At 47.5% G+C, this 16,365-nt stretch overlaps 1 protein-coding gene across 1 annotated transcript in view; it reads left to right on the forward strand.

Annotated features, from left to right (window-relative positions):
- Positions 1-16,365, forward strand: part of SNX6 (sorting nexin 6) — an 86,310-nt gene that overhangs the window by 34,091 nt on the left and 35,854 nt on the right. The window contains exons 4-8 of the mRNA XM_078659383.1: positions 2,249-2,359; positions 2,923-3,044; positions 9,886-10,009; positions 13,854-13,949; positions 14,694-14,799. Coding sequence (XP_078515509.1) covers positions 2,249-2,359; positions 2,923-3,044; positions 9,886-10,009; positions 13,854-13,949; positions 14,694-14,799 — 559 coding nt within the window. The remainder of the gene's footprint in view (positions 1-2,248; positions 2,360-2,922; positions 3,045-9,885; positions 10,010-13,853; positions 13,950-14,693; positions 14,800-16,365) is intronic.

The following is a 16,365-nucleotide window of genomic DNA, read 5'->3' on the forward strand; positions in this document are numbered from 1 at the left end:
ACGGCTCTTTGGGCGCCCTTTACCAAGGCGGCTCTTTGGGCGCCCTTTACCAAGGCGGCTCTTTGGGCGCCCTTTACCAAGGCGGCTCTTTGGGCGCCCTTTACCAAGGCGGCTCTTTGAGCGCCCTTTACTATGACGGCTGTTTGAGCGCCCTTTACTATGACGGCTGTTTGAGCGCCCTTTACTATGACTGCTGTTTGAGCGCCCTTTACTATGACGGCTGTTTGAGCGCCCTTTACTAAGGCGGCTCTTTGGGCGCCCTTTACTATGACGGCTGTTTGAGCGCCCTTTACTATGACGGCTGTTTGAGCGCCCTTTACTATGACGGCAGTTTGAGCGCCCTTTACTATGACGGCTGTTTGAGCGCCCTTTACTATGACGGCAGTTTGAGCGCCCTTTTCTATGACTGCTGTTTGAGCGCCCTTTACTATGACGGCTGTTTGAGCGCCCTTTTCTATGACTGCTGTTTGAGCGCCCTTTACTATAATAATAATAATATAATATCCACATTTGTAAAGCGCACAATCACCCGTTAGGGTCTCTAGGCGCTGGGGGCCGTCAGGAAGATTAAGCAAGCTATTGCCCAGAGTCACATGGTGCTGGACTAATCTGCCGCCGGTGCCGGGGATTGAACCGTGATCCCCAGATTCCGGAGTCAGTCGCCCTGGCCGCGGCGCCACACCTCTTCCCGCCCTTTACTATGACGGCTGTTTGCGCGCCCTTTACTATGACGGCTGTTTGAGCGCCCTTTGCTATGACGGCTGTTTGAGCGCCCTTTGCTAAGGCGGCTCTTTGGGCACCCTTTACCAAGACGGCTCTTTGTGCGCCCCTTACCAAGGCGGCTCTCTGTGCGCTCTTTACCAAGGCGGCTATTTGAGCGCCCTTTACTAAGACGGCCCTTTGGGCACCCTTTACTAAGGCAGCTGTTTGAGCGCCCTTTACTAAGGCAGCTGTTTGAGCGCCCTTTACTAAGGCAGCTGTTTGAGCGCCCTTTACTATGACTGCTGTTTGAGCGCCCTTTACTATGACGGCTGTTTGAGCGCCCTTTACTATGACGGCAGTTTGAGCGCCCTTTACTATGACGGCAGTTTGAGCGCCCTTTACTATGACGGCAGTTTGAGCGCCCTTTACTATGACGGCAGTTTGAGCGCCCTTTACTATGACGGCAGTTTGAGCGCCCTTTACTATGACGGCAGTTTGAGCGCCCTTTACTATGACAGCAGTTTGAGCGCCCTTTACTATGACGGCTGTTTGAGCGCCCTTTACTAAGACGGCTGTCTAAGCGCCCTTTACTAAGACGGCTCTTTGAGCGCCCTTTGCTAAGGCAGCTTTTTGGGCACCCTTTACTAAGACGGCTCTTTGTGCGCCCCTTACCAAGGCGGCTCTCTGTGCGCTCTTAACTAAGGCGGCTATTTGAGCGCCGTTTACTATGACGGCTGTTTGAGCGCCGTTTACTATGACGGCTGTTTGAGCGCCCTTTACTAAGACGGCCCTTTGGGCACCCTTTACTAAGGCAGCTGTTTTAGCGCCCTATACTAAGACAGCTCTTTGGGCGCCCCTTACCAAGGCGGTTCTCTGTGCGCTCTTTACACAGGCGGCTCTCTGGGCGCCCTTTACCAAGGCGGCTCTCTGGGCGCCCTTTACCAAGGCGGCTCTCTGGGCGCCCTTTACCAAGGCGGCTCTTTGGGCGCCCTTTACCAAGGCGGCTCTTTGGGCGCCCTTTACCAAGGCGGCTCTTTGGGCGCCCTTTACCAAGGTGGCTCTTTGGGCCCCCTTTACCAAGACGGCTGTCTGGGCCCCCTTTGCCAAGACGGCTGTCTGGGCGCCCTTTGCCAAGACGGCTGTCTGGGCGCCCTTTGCCAAGACGGCTGTCTGGGCGCCCTTTGCCAAGACGGCTCTTTGTGCGCCCTTTTCTAGGATTGCACTTTGCTTTTTACTATGCTGCATTAGGTTTGCTCTATATCCTGCACTAGCTAGCACTTTGCTCTGATAATTCATGTACTATGGAAACACATTGTTGCCCCTGTTACTAGAGTATAATGATTTTTTTCTCTCTCCTGTCCTGGGATGCCGCATCGCTTGGTCTGGAATTGAGAGCTGTCTTCTTTGTCCACCGCAGCTCCCACCCACTTGATATCAGTGGCATTCTCTGTACACTGTAGTTTTTGTCAATGTTGTAAATATCTGGTTGTTTCAAGATGTGAAAAGTAGTCCTAATCCTTCTTTGTGCTCTTTTATTTTTTTAAAGAGTTCTTTACCAAATTTTAAACAGAATGAGTTTTCTGTTGTTCGGCAACATGAAGAGTTCTGCTGGCTCCACGATTCCTTTGTGGAGAACGAAGACTACGCAGGTTACATAGTAAGTATCGGGAGCTGTTCCTGCCCAGGCTTTCTCGGTTACAGCACCGAGTTGTTCTGTGGTAGCACCAAAGTCCTTCTTTCCCTGGGTGCCTTACCCAGGCGCTGAGTTCAGACATTCCACCAAAGTGTATCCTTGTACCCTGTGGCCCTTCTACCATGTGTGCTTTAATTCCAGTTCTAAGTTCTAAACGCACAACGTTTAATGGTGTTTTTGATCTTTGTCGTACACTTTTAGCTTCTGGCCTTTCATGCTCCTTTCTCTGGCACTAATAGCTAAGTTCCCTTCCTTTGTCTTTTACCTGTTGTGGTTGTGGTCACGTATTCAGGAAGTATAGGCTGGGAAAAGATGTGTGTGGAACCTGAGAGATGAGATTAGCTTTGACTCTGTACTATGTAGCTTCTCTAATACATTGCTTGGTGTCTCCTATCCCATGTACAACAGAACAAAGGTATGGTCCTTTAGAAGAGATACTAGTATTGTTGGTGGTACGGCTAGTGCAGTCTACAGCTTTAATTTCCTAAACGACTGTGCAATAATGATGAATTCTTGTGCCATGACAGATCCCGCCGGCACCCCCCAGACCAGATTTTGATGCCTCGAGGGAGAAGTTGCAGAAGCTGGGCGAAGGAGAAGGCTCCATGACCAAGGAGGAGTTCACCAAGATGAAGCAGGAGCTAGAGGCGTACGTCATTTTCTTGTCTGTGGTGTGGGTTTGAGGTGGTCAGTCAGTCAGTGCTGTGCCCCAGCACCTTGAATTCTGTTCATAAACTTCCTTTGCAGTGGAGGAGCCATGAAGGGCAGGACTTCCTGTTCTAGCAAGAATAACAGTCTCAGTTTTTCTGTCTGTAAAGTTAACGTCTGTTATTCATTCCTCTATGAACAAGTTTCTCATTTTGTAATGGGGGTGGGGTGGCATATTTTTATTCCTCAGCACTATAGAAAATGGTAAAATATAGTAGTGGGGCTACAATTTGAGTCCCATCCAGTTGGCAGAGTAATTTCCAGATGTTCGCCATGGGGGTTAGGGAGAGTGAGAAGAGTAAAGATGATCGAACAGGGAGGTAGGGTCACATCAAACGGGTAAACCTTTGACCTCTGTTTTGGAGGAGTTTAGGATGCAGGACCCAAAAGCCCTCCAGTGACAGGTAACAGTAAAATAAATCTGATTTCAGGCCAGAAACTGAAGGAAAAGGTTAACAAAATGTGGTGTTGTAGAGGTGGTAGGAGAGACTGAAAGATGTGGTCATCACTGAGGGAACCTAGGATAGCGCCTACAGTCCAACAGGTAGGCACATCCGTGTGTAGTGCAACCAGCACTGTGATACAGCGGAAGCGCAGTCTGCATACTTCGCTTGCGACAAGGTTTTATCTGTTGGTGGGTGGCTCAAGAGCCTTCAGTGTGGCCGGATGGTGCATGAAAGTTATTGTCTACCCCGAGTACTTGGATATGTCCAGCTGGGTAGGTCTGAAGTAAGGACAACGGGCAAGAGAGAATGTGGGGAGTAGTAGAAGCTGGAATGTGGCAGACAGTTAACACAGACCAGTTTGATGAAAGGGGAATGGTGGAAAAAGTCAAATACCACAGACAGGATTCTAGGTTTGGAGGGCCCTGACCGCACTCTTCCCTCTCTTGTTTATGAAAGTTGATTGAGAGCCCCCCCCCCACACACGCGATGTACTGTATCACATTGCGTTACTGCTCTTATTTTGATAAAGAATTGGCAGATGCCAATGTTTTTGTTTTAAGTACGTCAATCTCTGGAACTCCCTTTTGAGGGTCAGTTCACTTGTGATCCTTTCCTCAGTTCTGTGACCTGACTCTCCAGTCCTTTCTCCTGTTGCTCTGGGTTAATTCTCAATTGAATTCTTCTGCTTGTCGCCCTTCAAGGGTGCTCTTTAGGATTCTGCTCACTTCCTTGCAAAGGAATTTACGCATAAAGTATATCTTAAAGATAGTTGTGATGCCATCACTTCTGTCCTGGCTTTCGTGGTCTCTTGGGAAGCAGCGGTGTCTCTGCACTTTTAAAATGTGGGCGTTAAATAGTTCTTATATGACCTGAGGATTTTCCTTCCCCTTGTTTTCCCCCAACTGCTGTCTCGCATCCTGGTTTGATATCTGTACATTCCCTGAACGTCAGGGTTGTATATTGATTTATGTAAAGTGCTCTGCTTTGTTCTGACCGTGCACACCTCCCAGAATCCCTCATGTTGCTGCTTGAAGTCTTTTCCGTAGGTTTCCCTTGTGAAAGCCGGATCTTCCCTGTGCCCTCATCAGCAGGTAAAAAGATGGCCTCTGATTCATTGAACATCATGAATCCTCTTTTATCTTTTCACTCTAACCTATCTAAAGACACTGGTACTTGCATCACGTTCATTGAAATCTTATTTTATCCTATTTTTTACATGGCCAGCCCTAGGCCAATTTCAGACGGCCTCTTTGTGGCGAAGATCCTGCAAGCTGTGGTCACGCAATCCTGCTTAACTGTGGATGCGTGCATCTTTGAGGGAGAATCACAGACTGTGTTTTATGATGATTTGTGTCTGAGCAGCTTTGTGTACCCGTGTCGTGTAGTTCATATGTACCCTATATAGGATCTCCGTGTTTGGATAACATAAACTGTGGGTTTGGTGGCAGACTGGTTCCGTGCACCCCCACCGGATACGTTAGCCTGTCAGTATCAGCTAGCTCACAGTGCCACTAGAATGGGGAGAGAATAGTTTCTGACAACCCTGATCCCTCAGGATCGTGGAAACAATATACTACCTTTCGCTAAGTCACTCGTGCTCCCTTAGTTGGACTGAGAGATGCACAGAATAAACAGTCTGGGTGTTTCAATAAGTATTTATTGAACAGTGTTATTCTAGTGTAGAATAGATGAGCTGTAACAACCATTAGACAGTAGCAGAGATATATGATTAGCAGTACTATGGAAGTAGAAGGTTAGTTCGACCATTTTGCAATAATGATTAATACATACAAGTATGTAGAACACATGATAAAAGTGCGTCCTCTTACGACGTCCCCCAAACTAGATGTAGCTAAATGTACCTAGCATCTGTGTAGGTGTTATGCCGAGAATCCCTCTAGGATCTAGTCAACCCCATTACCTGAGAGTGAGAGAATATGGGACCCCGACTGGTCCCGAGTTGGACACCCCGCGAGGAACGTTAGACCACTGCGAGCTGGAGTGTCTGCATGCAGGAACCTCAGCGTCTCTGGTCAGTGTGTCAGCCAGGAAGTCACGGTCTCCTCTGTCTTTCTAAGTAAGACATGATGTATATATACCCACAGGTCTCCCTAGGGGTCCTACCTTGCTGTGTTACTGTGTCGGCCTAAAGGATGACGTCAGCCTGAACTTTATACAGAGATATTATACAGGAGATGTTCGTCCTGCTGTCAGTCCTGCTGTGCTTCTAAGAAGCCTCATGCATAATGTATAAGTATCGAACTAGGTGGAAAACCCGCGTTCTGAATGCAGTGTCGTATCTACGTAAAAGGTCAGTCCCTATGAACCGTTATGTATGTAATGTAGAGAAGGATATAGGTGAAAAGTTGCAACGTTACCTGAGCCTATATAGAGTAGAGGATGCCAGCATCAGAAGTAGATTGTGATACTAATTCCCGTTACTTTCTGATGCACAAGAAGGTCTGAGGCCTCCGCTCTCTTAGATCTGTCCCCGCTCTATGCCTTTCTGAGGAAGGAGAAATTCAAGATGTTAGTTTGCTCAGTTCCTGCCGTCAGTAGCCTTTCCGGTTTGCTGTGCTCCGTTTTGATCTCACTAGAGCCCCTCGAGTGTTCATGAAGGTGATGGCGGTGGTTGTGGCACATGTGCAGAGGTCAGAGGTCTTAGCCTTCCCCTACCTCGACGACTTGCTGCTAAAGGCGGGCTCACCCTAGCCAGTCGCCACCCACCTTCAGACTACGGCAGATCACCCTCTTTCGCTGGGGTTCACTATCAACATGCCGAAGTCACACCTGGTTCTTTTTCAGGCGCTCCCTTTCATCCCAACCATTCTGGACACAGTGCAATTCCGCGCTTACCCTCTGGAGTGTGGAGTACAGGACATTTGATCTGTGATCCGGATGTTTCAACCTTAGTCCTAGATTTCAGTGTGACTGACTGAGACTGCTGGGTCTTATGGCCTCCTGCATCCTGCTGGTGCAGTACACTCGATGGCATATGCAGGCTCTGCAGTCTGAAGCCCAAGTGGGCATAGCATCAGGAGAATCTCTCCGACCGGGTCCAGATTTCGAGGGAGACTGCAGTGGTGGTTACAGGACCGCGAGTGGCGGACCCCTCTCCCTTCTCCACACAGAGCTGACAGTGGTGAGCGATGCATCGCTCCTGGGCTGTGGTGGCGATCTGGGAGAGTTGGTGGTCTGAGCCTCTGGTCTCCGGCGGAGCCTCTGCCCCCACATTAACCTTCTTGGAGCTGATGGTGATTCACTTTGGCATTGAAAGGTTTCCTGCCTCCCATCAAAGGGAAGCTGATCCAGGAGTTCATGGACAAAAATACAGCCATGTGGTACTGCAACAAACAGGGTGGAGTAGGGTCGTGTGCCCTGTGCCAGGAGGCTCCACGCCTGTGGATATTGCTGGAACGTCAGGACATTTTCCTGCTTGTGTAGCACCTGGTGGGATCTCTAAACGTCAGGGCGGTCTATCAATGCCTCACAGACCACGAATAATGTCTGTATCTGGAGGTGTGACTCAAGGTCTCTTTCAAGATTGGGGAGAACCATGGCTAGATCGGTTTGCCTTCACAGAGAATGCGCAATGTCAGTACTTCTGCGTGCTGGTCTTTCCAAAGCACCTCTCGCTCAGGGACACGTTGACTAGATTTGAATACGGGTCTCCTATACGCCTTTCTGCCGTCCCTTGCACCCCCACCTCTCCAAGTTCTCAAGAAGAGCCAAACCGACCGTGCCAAAGTCATCCTGGTGGCTCAGGACTGGGCGAGGAGATTATGGTATCCAGAACTTCTGAGCATGTGTTCTCCGAACAGGCTGTCCTTTCGGGAGGATCTACTGTTGCAGTAATAGGGCGCGGTCAATACACTGAAATCTGTGCATATTCCTCCTTAATGTATGGAGATTGAGGGGCGATAGTTGGGGGGTTTCGACCTTCCTCCCGAGATCTGTGACGTCATCTTAGCAGCCAGGCGTCCATTAACAAAAAGTGTATTTTCCTGCCATTGAAACAACTTTGTGGCTTGGTGCACTGAGAAACAGGTTGACCCACTTCAGCACCTCTGGCCGAAGTGCTGATGTTTATTTTATCTTTAGCCCAACAAGGCCTTGCTCTGGGCACAGTTAAAGGGTATCTTTCGGCCATCTCTGCTTTTTTGCGGTTGTCGGAACAAATCCTCAATTTAAGTCAGTTGGGACATATTTTCTCAAAGGACTTCAGCATATGTTTCCTCCTAAATCTTTTGTTCTTCCCCAGTGGGTTCTTGATTTGGTTCTGACATTTTTGATGTGGTCTCCCTTTGAACCCATGCACAACTGTCCTCTCAGACGTTTGACAATAAAAGCAGTGTTCCTGGTGGCCATGTCTTAGGCCAGGAGAGTTGTCGAACTGCAGGCTTTCTTTCCAACCTCCAATTACATGCCGCTTCCCAGACAAACTGGTTCTCCGAACACATGCCTCCTTTCTACCGAAGGATTCAGCACCCTTTCACGTCCGCCAAACCATCATGCTGCAGACTTTCTTTTCTCTTCCCCATCCCTCGGGTGGGGGGGGGGAGATAGAGAGGGCGGAGGGAGGTAGAGAGAGGCAGGGGGAGTGGGGAAAGGGGGAGACACTCCCCCCCCCCCCCCCCCCCCATCCCCCTTGTAGGGTTTACTGGATCAAAGAAAGTGAAATCAGTGCTGAAACAGACCATCTCCAGATGGATAATACTCTGCATTAAAGTCTGCTCAGCTTTGGCCAGGAAGCAACCCCTGGAGGGCTTGCAAAATCATTCCACCCGAGCCAGGGCTGTGTTAGTCCCTGTCCTGGCTATCTGTCAGGCGTCTATGTGAGTATCTTTGCACACATTTACCAAACGCTACAGTCTGGTCTGTCATGACGGGCATACCGCCCGTTCAGTCCTCCAGGACTTTTTGCTCTGAGCCAGTTCGCAGTCCTACCTTTGGGGAGGTATTGCTTTGGTATCTATACTAAGGAAAGGAACCTATGGCTAGAAGTCTCTATTGAACAAGTTACTTACCTTCTCTAACGCCTCATCTAGTAGAGACTCTATCGAGCTGCAAATTCCTTACCGATCCTCCCATTCTGCAAACGGAACCTCTACACCTAGAAAGGCCTGTTTAGGTCTTGGAATCTGCATACTGGCCATCAATCAGTATATTTGTAGAGTGCTTCTGGTCACCCATGAGGGTTTCCAGGCGCTGACATCTGCCGTGGCTCCGTGCTGAAAAAGTCACAAACTGAAGTTGGCTCTCTGGGATGGCACCTATATAGGCGTTGTGCACGTCCTAGTCGGCATGGAGCCATTCTGCGCCACCTACTAGCACTCTGGGGTACAGCTCAAGATTATTCGGTTTCAGTTTTACGCCTGTGGAATATTCTATGGTAAGGAATCTGCAGCTCAATAGTCTCTACCAGATAAGGCGTTACTAAAGGTAAGTAGCTTATTCTTCCCGTGGATTCAGTCTCTCAGCATGGACCATCTTTTTGGAATTCTCTGGTGTGCAAACGCCCTTTCCGCCTGCTTGACTTTGTTTTTGAAATACCTTCTGCTCATCTATGCTTTGTCTCCTCTTCTTGTGCAGTTTATTCCTCTTTACTTGAATCGGATGGCATACTGTTAACCTTAAAAGGGGCATTATGGGAGGGGCGATCAGTGCAAGGTAAGATGTCCAGCTTCTAGGCCAAGAGTGATAGAAGCCATGCACTTAATGTGAACTGAACTCTCAAGCATCCCACTCGCTGCTTGTTTGACTGAATACAGACTACTTTATAGAGGCTGGTGGCGTGTAAACCCTTTGTAACTGTTGGGACCCGTTTTACCCAGAGTTCTACATGTAGTCTAGAACAGCCATTCCTGTATGCCCCAGAGATGTAAAACCTCTGAATAAACAATTCTAGTTCAAGCAATTACGTTTTCTACTAGTTAGCTAGAGGTATGCTGCTGGGAAAGGCAAGAGAATCAGTCTGGGTTTTTTTGACACTCAGTTATACTTTTTCTGTGTCGATTAGATCGATGATTAGTCCTCTGAAGTGACGTTAAAGGTTTTAGTATTCTATTCAGCGCTGTGAGGACAGATGCTTATAGTAAGTGTGGCTGGGCAAGGGATTTCTTGTGTCCTGTACTTGCCTCAGATATGCAAACCATACACTGGGCAGTACTTGGAATGTAAGGAAAGCCAGCCTTCAATGTGGATAACACGGTAACCTTTTAGCTGAGCCGAGCTGCTCTTCTAACTTTAAAATGTGTCTGTAGTGATCACTGTGGTGGGCAGTCGTTCTGCACGTGTTTGCTGATGCTCCGTCTTTGTTAACTGCCTTGTTTTTAGGGAGTACTTGGCAATATTTAAGAAGACTGTGGCCATGCACGAAGTGTTCCTATGCAGAGTTGCAGCTCATCCGATTCTAAGAAAGGACTTAAATTTCCATGTGTTCTTGGAGTACAACCAGGATGTAAGTACTGGCCCTTCCTGGAACTGGGCTTGGTTGTCTATAATGTCCAATAATGGCAATGATTGTATATTCATCTTGAGCCGGCGTCCGAACAATCGCTGCTTTGTGTACAGAATCATACTAGGAGGGAGGCTGTTTGAAAATGCATCTATCATGTGTCTCTTTTTTCTAAGGGGATGTGCTGGCATACTGTAGTCTAGGATACGGCTAAACAGCTGCAAGTGTGTGTGCGAGTCCCTGCATAGTAACAAATGGTCAAATCCAGTGTCATATGTCACCCGGTAGTAAGGGCGTAGTAAAACTGCACAGAAGGTGGACCGTGTCATAAAAGTGGGGGAAATAAATGATGCGCTACAACGTGACCGTACACCTTCCACTTGCCGGACTTTAAAAGTACGGCTGGAGCGCGGCTTGGCCGACTGCTGCAAGCACAAAAAGAAACCATTTTTGAAACATGGAAAAACCTACTTTTAGATGTTGAATAAGGCATGCCTAAATAGTGCTTGGGAGACCACTGACCTGGGAGCGTAATGTAAATGGGAAAACATGGCCAGGATTGGGGTTGGTATTTCCCTGCTGTGACCGAGATAGAAAATGTGCTTCACTATATACGTTTCGATAATCTTTCGCTGCTGAAAATAAGCCAAATTTTCTCATGTTGGCCCTGGGAAGTCTAGGGAAATTATCTATGCCCTGTTTTGTTACTTAGCAAACAACGTGTTCAGTGTTGGCACAGCATTTTTATTTTCTAAATAAGGCCAAGAAATGAAGCTGTCGACTACGCCAAGACACAAGACACTGGTGCTCCCTTCCGCTGACATTGCTTGGGAGGGCTGCACTATTTAAGATGATGGCACTCCCCAGATTCCTATACGCCCTACAAAACACCCCATTCCCGGTCCGAGTCTTATTTTAGAGCGATTGAAGCAGAAGTGCATACCCTGTTTTGGGATGGCAAACCGGCCCGAATTGCCATGAAGAAATTAGTAATGAGTTGGTACGATGTAGGAATTGCTCTTCCAAACATACAAACATATTATTGGCCCGCCCAACTGATTGTGGTAAATCAATGGCTTCACAAACTTACCCGGCATTCTGTGCCGATGGAAATTGTTTAGGGGAGGGAGGAGTCATGAGACACCTATATAATAAAATTCAAAATACCTTTCTAATGGGCCCCACAGCGCACACAGTACAAGTTTGGCACAAGGCACTCAAACAGCTGGGAGGGACGATCAAATAACGCTAATGACTCCCCTCTGGGAAACTCAGTGGTTGGGCAGGTTAGGTACAAGTAAAGGCTTTAAACACTGGTATTCAGTCGGAATTTCAATGGTGGGGGACCTTTGGGGGCAGAGGGATATAGTTACGCTTGCACTCTGAGAACAATACGAGATGGCGTCAACAGAATAGTTTCAATACATTCAAATTAGGCATGCTCTTCAAAAAGCTATTCCAACAGGAACTATACTCCCGAAGCCTCCCCACTAGAGGATAGGCTCCTAACAGAACAGATAGATAAAAAGGCCATCTCCCTCACCTACGATAAAATAACCAATAGCCAACCTGATCCCACAAAAAGCCTCCACAAAAAAATTGCAAGTAGAGGTGGAGGGCTTAGATGAGACTGATTGGCAGGAAGCACTAGCATCCCCTTGACGTGGCAATGTCCTCCAAATTGAGATTAGTGCAACTGAAATTACTCCACCGTATTTACTACACTAGAGTAACCCTTCATAAGATAGGGAAAATTGAGAGCCAACTCTGCCTGAGACAATGCGGGAGGTAAGGCACCTTCTATCACATACGGTGGGAATGCCCAATAATAGTATCCTACTTGGAGACAATAATGAACGTACTTGCGCTAGTTGGTGGAGTGACGATCACCCCTGAGCCCAAGAGATGTATCTTAAACATATGGGAGCCAACAGACCTCAACTATGCGGGTCAAGATTGGGCAACGTTAGATATGATGTTGGCAAAACGTAAGATAGCTAAACATTGGGGGGCTCAACTCGCACCGACATATCGAGAATGGCGTGGGGACATGGATGTGGCAATGGTGGCCAAGAGGGCATAAATACTTCGGGGATGCCCCAAAAAATGGGAACGAATATGGGGCAAGTGGAACATTTACAAAGGGAACATTTGTGATCCACCCCCTGGATGGATCATCGGGGAGCTCGAGTTGATTTATAAAAGTGGAGCACTGTATTAATCCACTTATTGTACAGCAGAATGTAATTCTTGTATAATTATACCAGATGGACCCAATGTACTTGGAAGTGTAACTAACAACGAATTATTCCTGAACCGTCCAGCTGTAATATGTTATTTGTAGTTTAATAAAAAGAATTTAAGAAAAGAAAGGAAGCTGCCCATCTCCTGCTGAAGCCTGGATTGTTATCATACCGTTCTCCTAGGTGCCCCTTCCTCTAGTGACTGCAAGGTACTCGCTTGCTCTGCTGGTTAACTGTTTGTTTAATATCTTTCTGGGGGCACCAAAGAAGCTTGGCTTGCCAGCGTTTCCATCAGGAAAGCGTGAGCCACAGTTGGTTATCTTGGATTATGAAGGGAGTGCAGTGACAATCGATGGATATATGAAAAGAAGAGACAGTTGATCCCACTGAACTGGACACCAGACGGACGGTCACCCAGGCTATTATCACAAGTAGACTTGATTACGAAAACACCCTCTCCTTAGGAATACCAACCCATGTGCTATACTGACTCCAAACCACCCAGAACGCCTCAAGCATACTCATCCTGGACATTCCGCAAAATAACCACATTTCTGCACACCTCAACAACCTCCACACGCTCCCAGACCAGGAAAGATATAAGTTCAAGCTACTCACCCGCACCTGCAAAGCTCTCCACAACACCTGTCCAGCTTACCTCAACCACCGTGTCAACTTCTACTAGCTCCCGAGACACCCTTGATCTACTTCCCAGTCAAAAGTTAACACTGCCCTCGCATCAAGAAGACCAGAAGCTGAGGACGCTTCTACTCGTACCTCTCAGCCAAGACCTGGAACCACCTCCTGAAGCACCTCAGAACCTCCCGCTCCCACATGGACTTCAGAAGGAACCAGAAGATCTGGCTCTTCCAGACAAAACAGGCGTGATCTCCTCCCTCACGCCTGCACAAATCGTGCCTGGATACCTCCAGGGTGATTATCCGTGCTCTACATATTCACATAACATACCTATTTTAGCAGTGAAGTAATTTTTGCTGTGGGCATTTTCTTGAAATCTAATAATTGCTGATCTGCTGGATGGGCTCATCCTGCGGTTCTAGTTAAGGCGCTGCCCTTCTTTCCACACAACCAATTTACCCCCCAGGTTTAGAAAATATTCTGCTGTTTCTATAATAACAGAGAAGATGGCTTCCTTTTTAAATCCGCTTTCCTAGTTGGATAAGTGAGCATTTGTTGCAGGCCTTTGAACCCAACATTCTACTGGACTCATCCCAATGTTTTCTTTTTTTTCACCCACACAAGGCTTTCCAGATGTGGGCATCATGGATTTTAAGATCTAGTCTCGTAGATTCCTGTCCTTCTAATCAGTTTTATAATTAGAGGGTTGGACAGGAGCCAGTGCTGTTGTTTGTTGTCGAAGGTATGTCTACAGATGGGTCATTTTAGCCTCCTTGCTTCCGACACAGGGGCTGCTGCCTTGCCCTCTGCCACAAGAGTTCTTTCAATGTAGGTTTCTAGTAGTTATATTTCTGTTTAAGTTATGTGCTAATCTCTCTTTCAAAACCCTTCCTCAACAAATGGCTACATGCCAGTTTCTGCCCTTAACAGTTTTACAGTCTGAGGTTTCCCTTTGCTTCTTTCAGTTGAGTGTCCGTGGAAAAAACAAGAAAGAAAAGTTTGAAGACTTCTTCAAGAGCATGGTCAAGTCTGCGGATGGAGTCATTGTTTCCTCTACGAAGGTGAGGTGGGCTTCCGAGGCAAGGCGCACTGTCCTGGGATCTCCTGAAAATGATGCCCTATCCACACTTTCTCCTTAGCCTTTCAATGCAGTTGAGTCGCCGATGTTACGCTCCCGTGCTAGACTTTTAGTTTGTATCTAAACCTGCTCACACATACAGGAGGGATGTTCATAGAACAGATGGGGTAGGAGTTGAAAATCCAGGTGTGACGGAAGCAATGCAAGGTGGACAGCAGCTTCCTTTGACATTGTCCTCTTGCTTTCATGTTCCTTTGACAGTAATGCTTTGGTTTAGTAAACAGGCCAAAGGATTGCGGCTTATAAGAACCCCCATAAAGCAGCACCATTGTAAGAGGAAGTTGAAAGAGTAAACTCTCTGCTGCTTACAACAGTTCATTTCTTCCCCTTGTGCAACACATTTCACCTCTAGTCACAATGTTAACCAGTTAAATGACTGCACCACTAAATGTGTTTGGATTCATCCTGCCAGATTTGTTTGAGACCTGGTGTTTGACTCCCTGTGAGAAGGAGGATTGGAGTCTAGAAAGTATTTGTTGGGGGAAGAAGGAATATTCTGCTTACGAAGACTTGAGGGGTGGGAATGGCAATAAACACAAGGTGATCCTAGGCTGGCCTCATAATAGTGCTTCATACTGAAGAAACGCGTGAGGGTTTAAAGCACTCCTCATACTTTGGTCTGAAATCGCGTGGTGGCAATGTCCTTATGTTTGTTCTTGTCCTTTAGGACGTCGATGATTTTTTTGAACACGAAAGAAACTTCCTGGTGGAATATCACAACCGAGTGAAGGATGCTTCCATGAAATCTGATAAAATGACTCGGGCACACAAATGTATGTAACTTGTACAAGATACAAATGTAGAATGGACATGGAAAATCAGATCTCCAGCTGTTCTCGTGCACTGGGCGGGTGTGTGTGTGTGTGTAAACCGAACTAATATTTTTGTGAGAGCCCAGCGGCTTCCTCAACAACAGTCTTTCAAAACATATGAAACACCACCACCATTGACTAAGCCAAAAGGCTGACCGCCAACGTCAGACCTGTTGGATTTGCCACTGGTTTTTTAGGTCTCGCCTGAGCCAGCGCATGCGCTGCTCTGGTGAGACATTTAGTGAGTGTTGCATTCAGGTGCCTGTGGTCCTGTTTACTGCCAAACATTAATTACCAAAATTCAAAGGCAAAAACCTGCCAGGATCAGATACTCACGCATAGACTAGGAACAATTGAGAGCTCTGAGAAATTAAATCTAGTGAATTTACATACACAAATGTGTATAACAAACATGGCATGCTCCACAAGTACATCAGCTGTGAAGAATGATGCTTTAATAAGTTGTAGTGTTTTTTTTAGTTTCAAAGTCTACCCTGTTCGGTCTCTCCGGCGCCTTCAGCAGCGGCTGTTACTCCATTTCACTCCCAGGCTCTCGCAGGGCTGCTCTCTGTAAGTGGTCGTGTATGTCTGAGTACACTATGGACTGCAGCCGAAGTCTGTGAGATATCACTGTGCTGTCCCTTTCTTTTAAAACTCAAGCTGGGCTAAAGTGAATACAATAGACGTCACTATACGGCCTTCCACCTCCCTGCGATTCATCATATGAGGCCACGCATTTTACAACACATTTAGCAAGCTCTGCTCGCTCGCCTTAGAGCAGAGTGAAGCTCCATATTTGTCATGGGGCATGAGCAAATGATTAGCAGTTCCAAGAAAACTAGGGCCCTGAGGTTAGACAGCTGCTCACGGGGATTTGATTTTAATAGAATCATTCAACAGGGTAGAGCTGTTGTATTAACCCCGCCCACGCTGGTGACGGAACCGCTCCGTCACGCCCCTCGAGTGGGCTGTGCTGGTGACGGAGCGGTTCCGTCACGGCCCGCTCGCCGCGCCTGCGCGGCGTGTTCTATTGAGCGGGTGGGGCCGTGACGGAACCTCTCCGTCACAAGCACAGCCCACCCGAGGGCAGTGACGGAGCGGTTCCGTCACCAGCGTCGGAGCGCCGCGCGCCCCCTCGCCCCATAGCGCTGCGGCGGAATTGCCGCCGCAGCGAAAGGGTTAATTATTTTAAAAATGTTTTGTATTAGTGGGAAGTGCAGGCACTATTGAACTCCAAACTGCTTTTTTAAATATTTTTTTATTATACAGCACAAACTCGACTTGAATGTATTGGAGTGCTTACATGAGCACCAGTTAGACTACACAAGGACACATTGTTTTTATTTTATTTCTCGCTTTACTGAAAGTTTGAGCTATTGGCGTTGCATTATTTTCTGCAACGCCAAGAGCTCAAACTATCAGTAATGTGAGACCTATTGCATTGCAAATGCTTGTTTGATGATGGTATCTGAGCCAGCCTCCCAGGCTCTGACTGGACATGGTTAAAGGAATATGTTTGGAACACAA

This window comes from Lissotriton helveticus, chromosome 9 (genome assembly GCF_964261635.1).
Source record: "Lissotriton helveticus chromosome 9, aLisHel1.1, whole genome shotgun sequence".
In the NCBI taxonomy this organism is placed as follows: domain Eukaryota; kingdom Metazoa; phylum Chordata; class Amphibia; order Caudata; family Salamandridae; genus Lissotriton; species Lissotriton helveticus.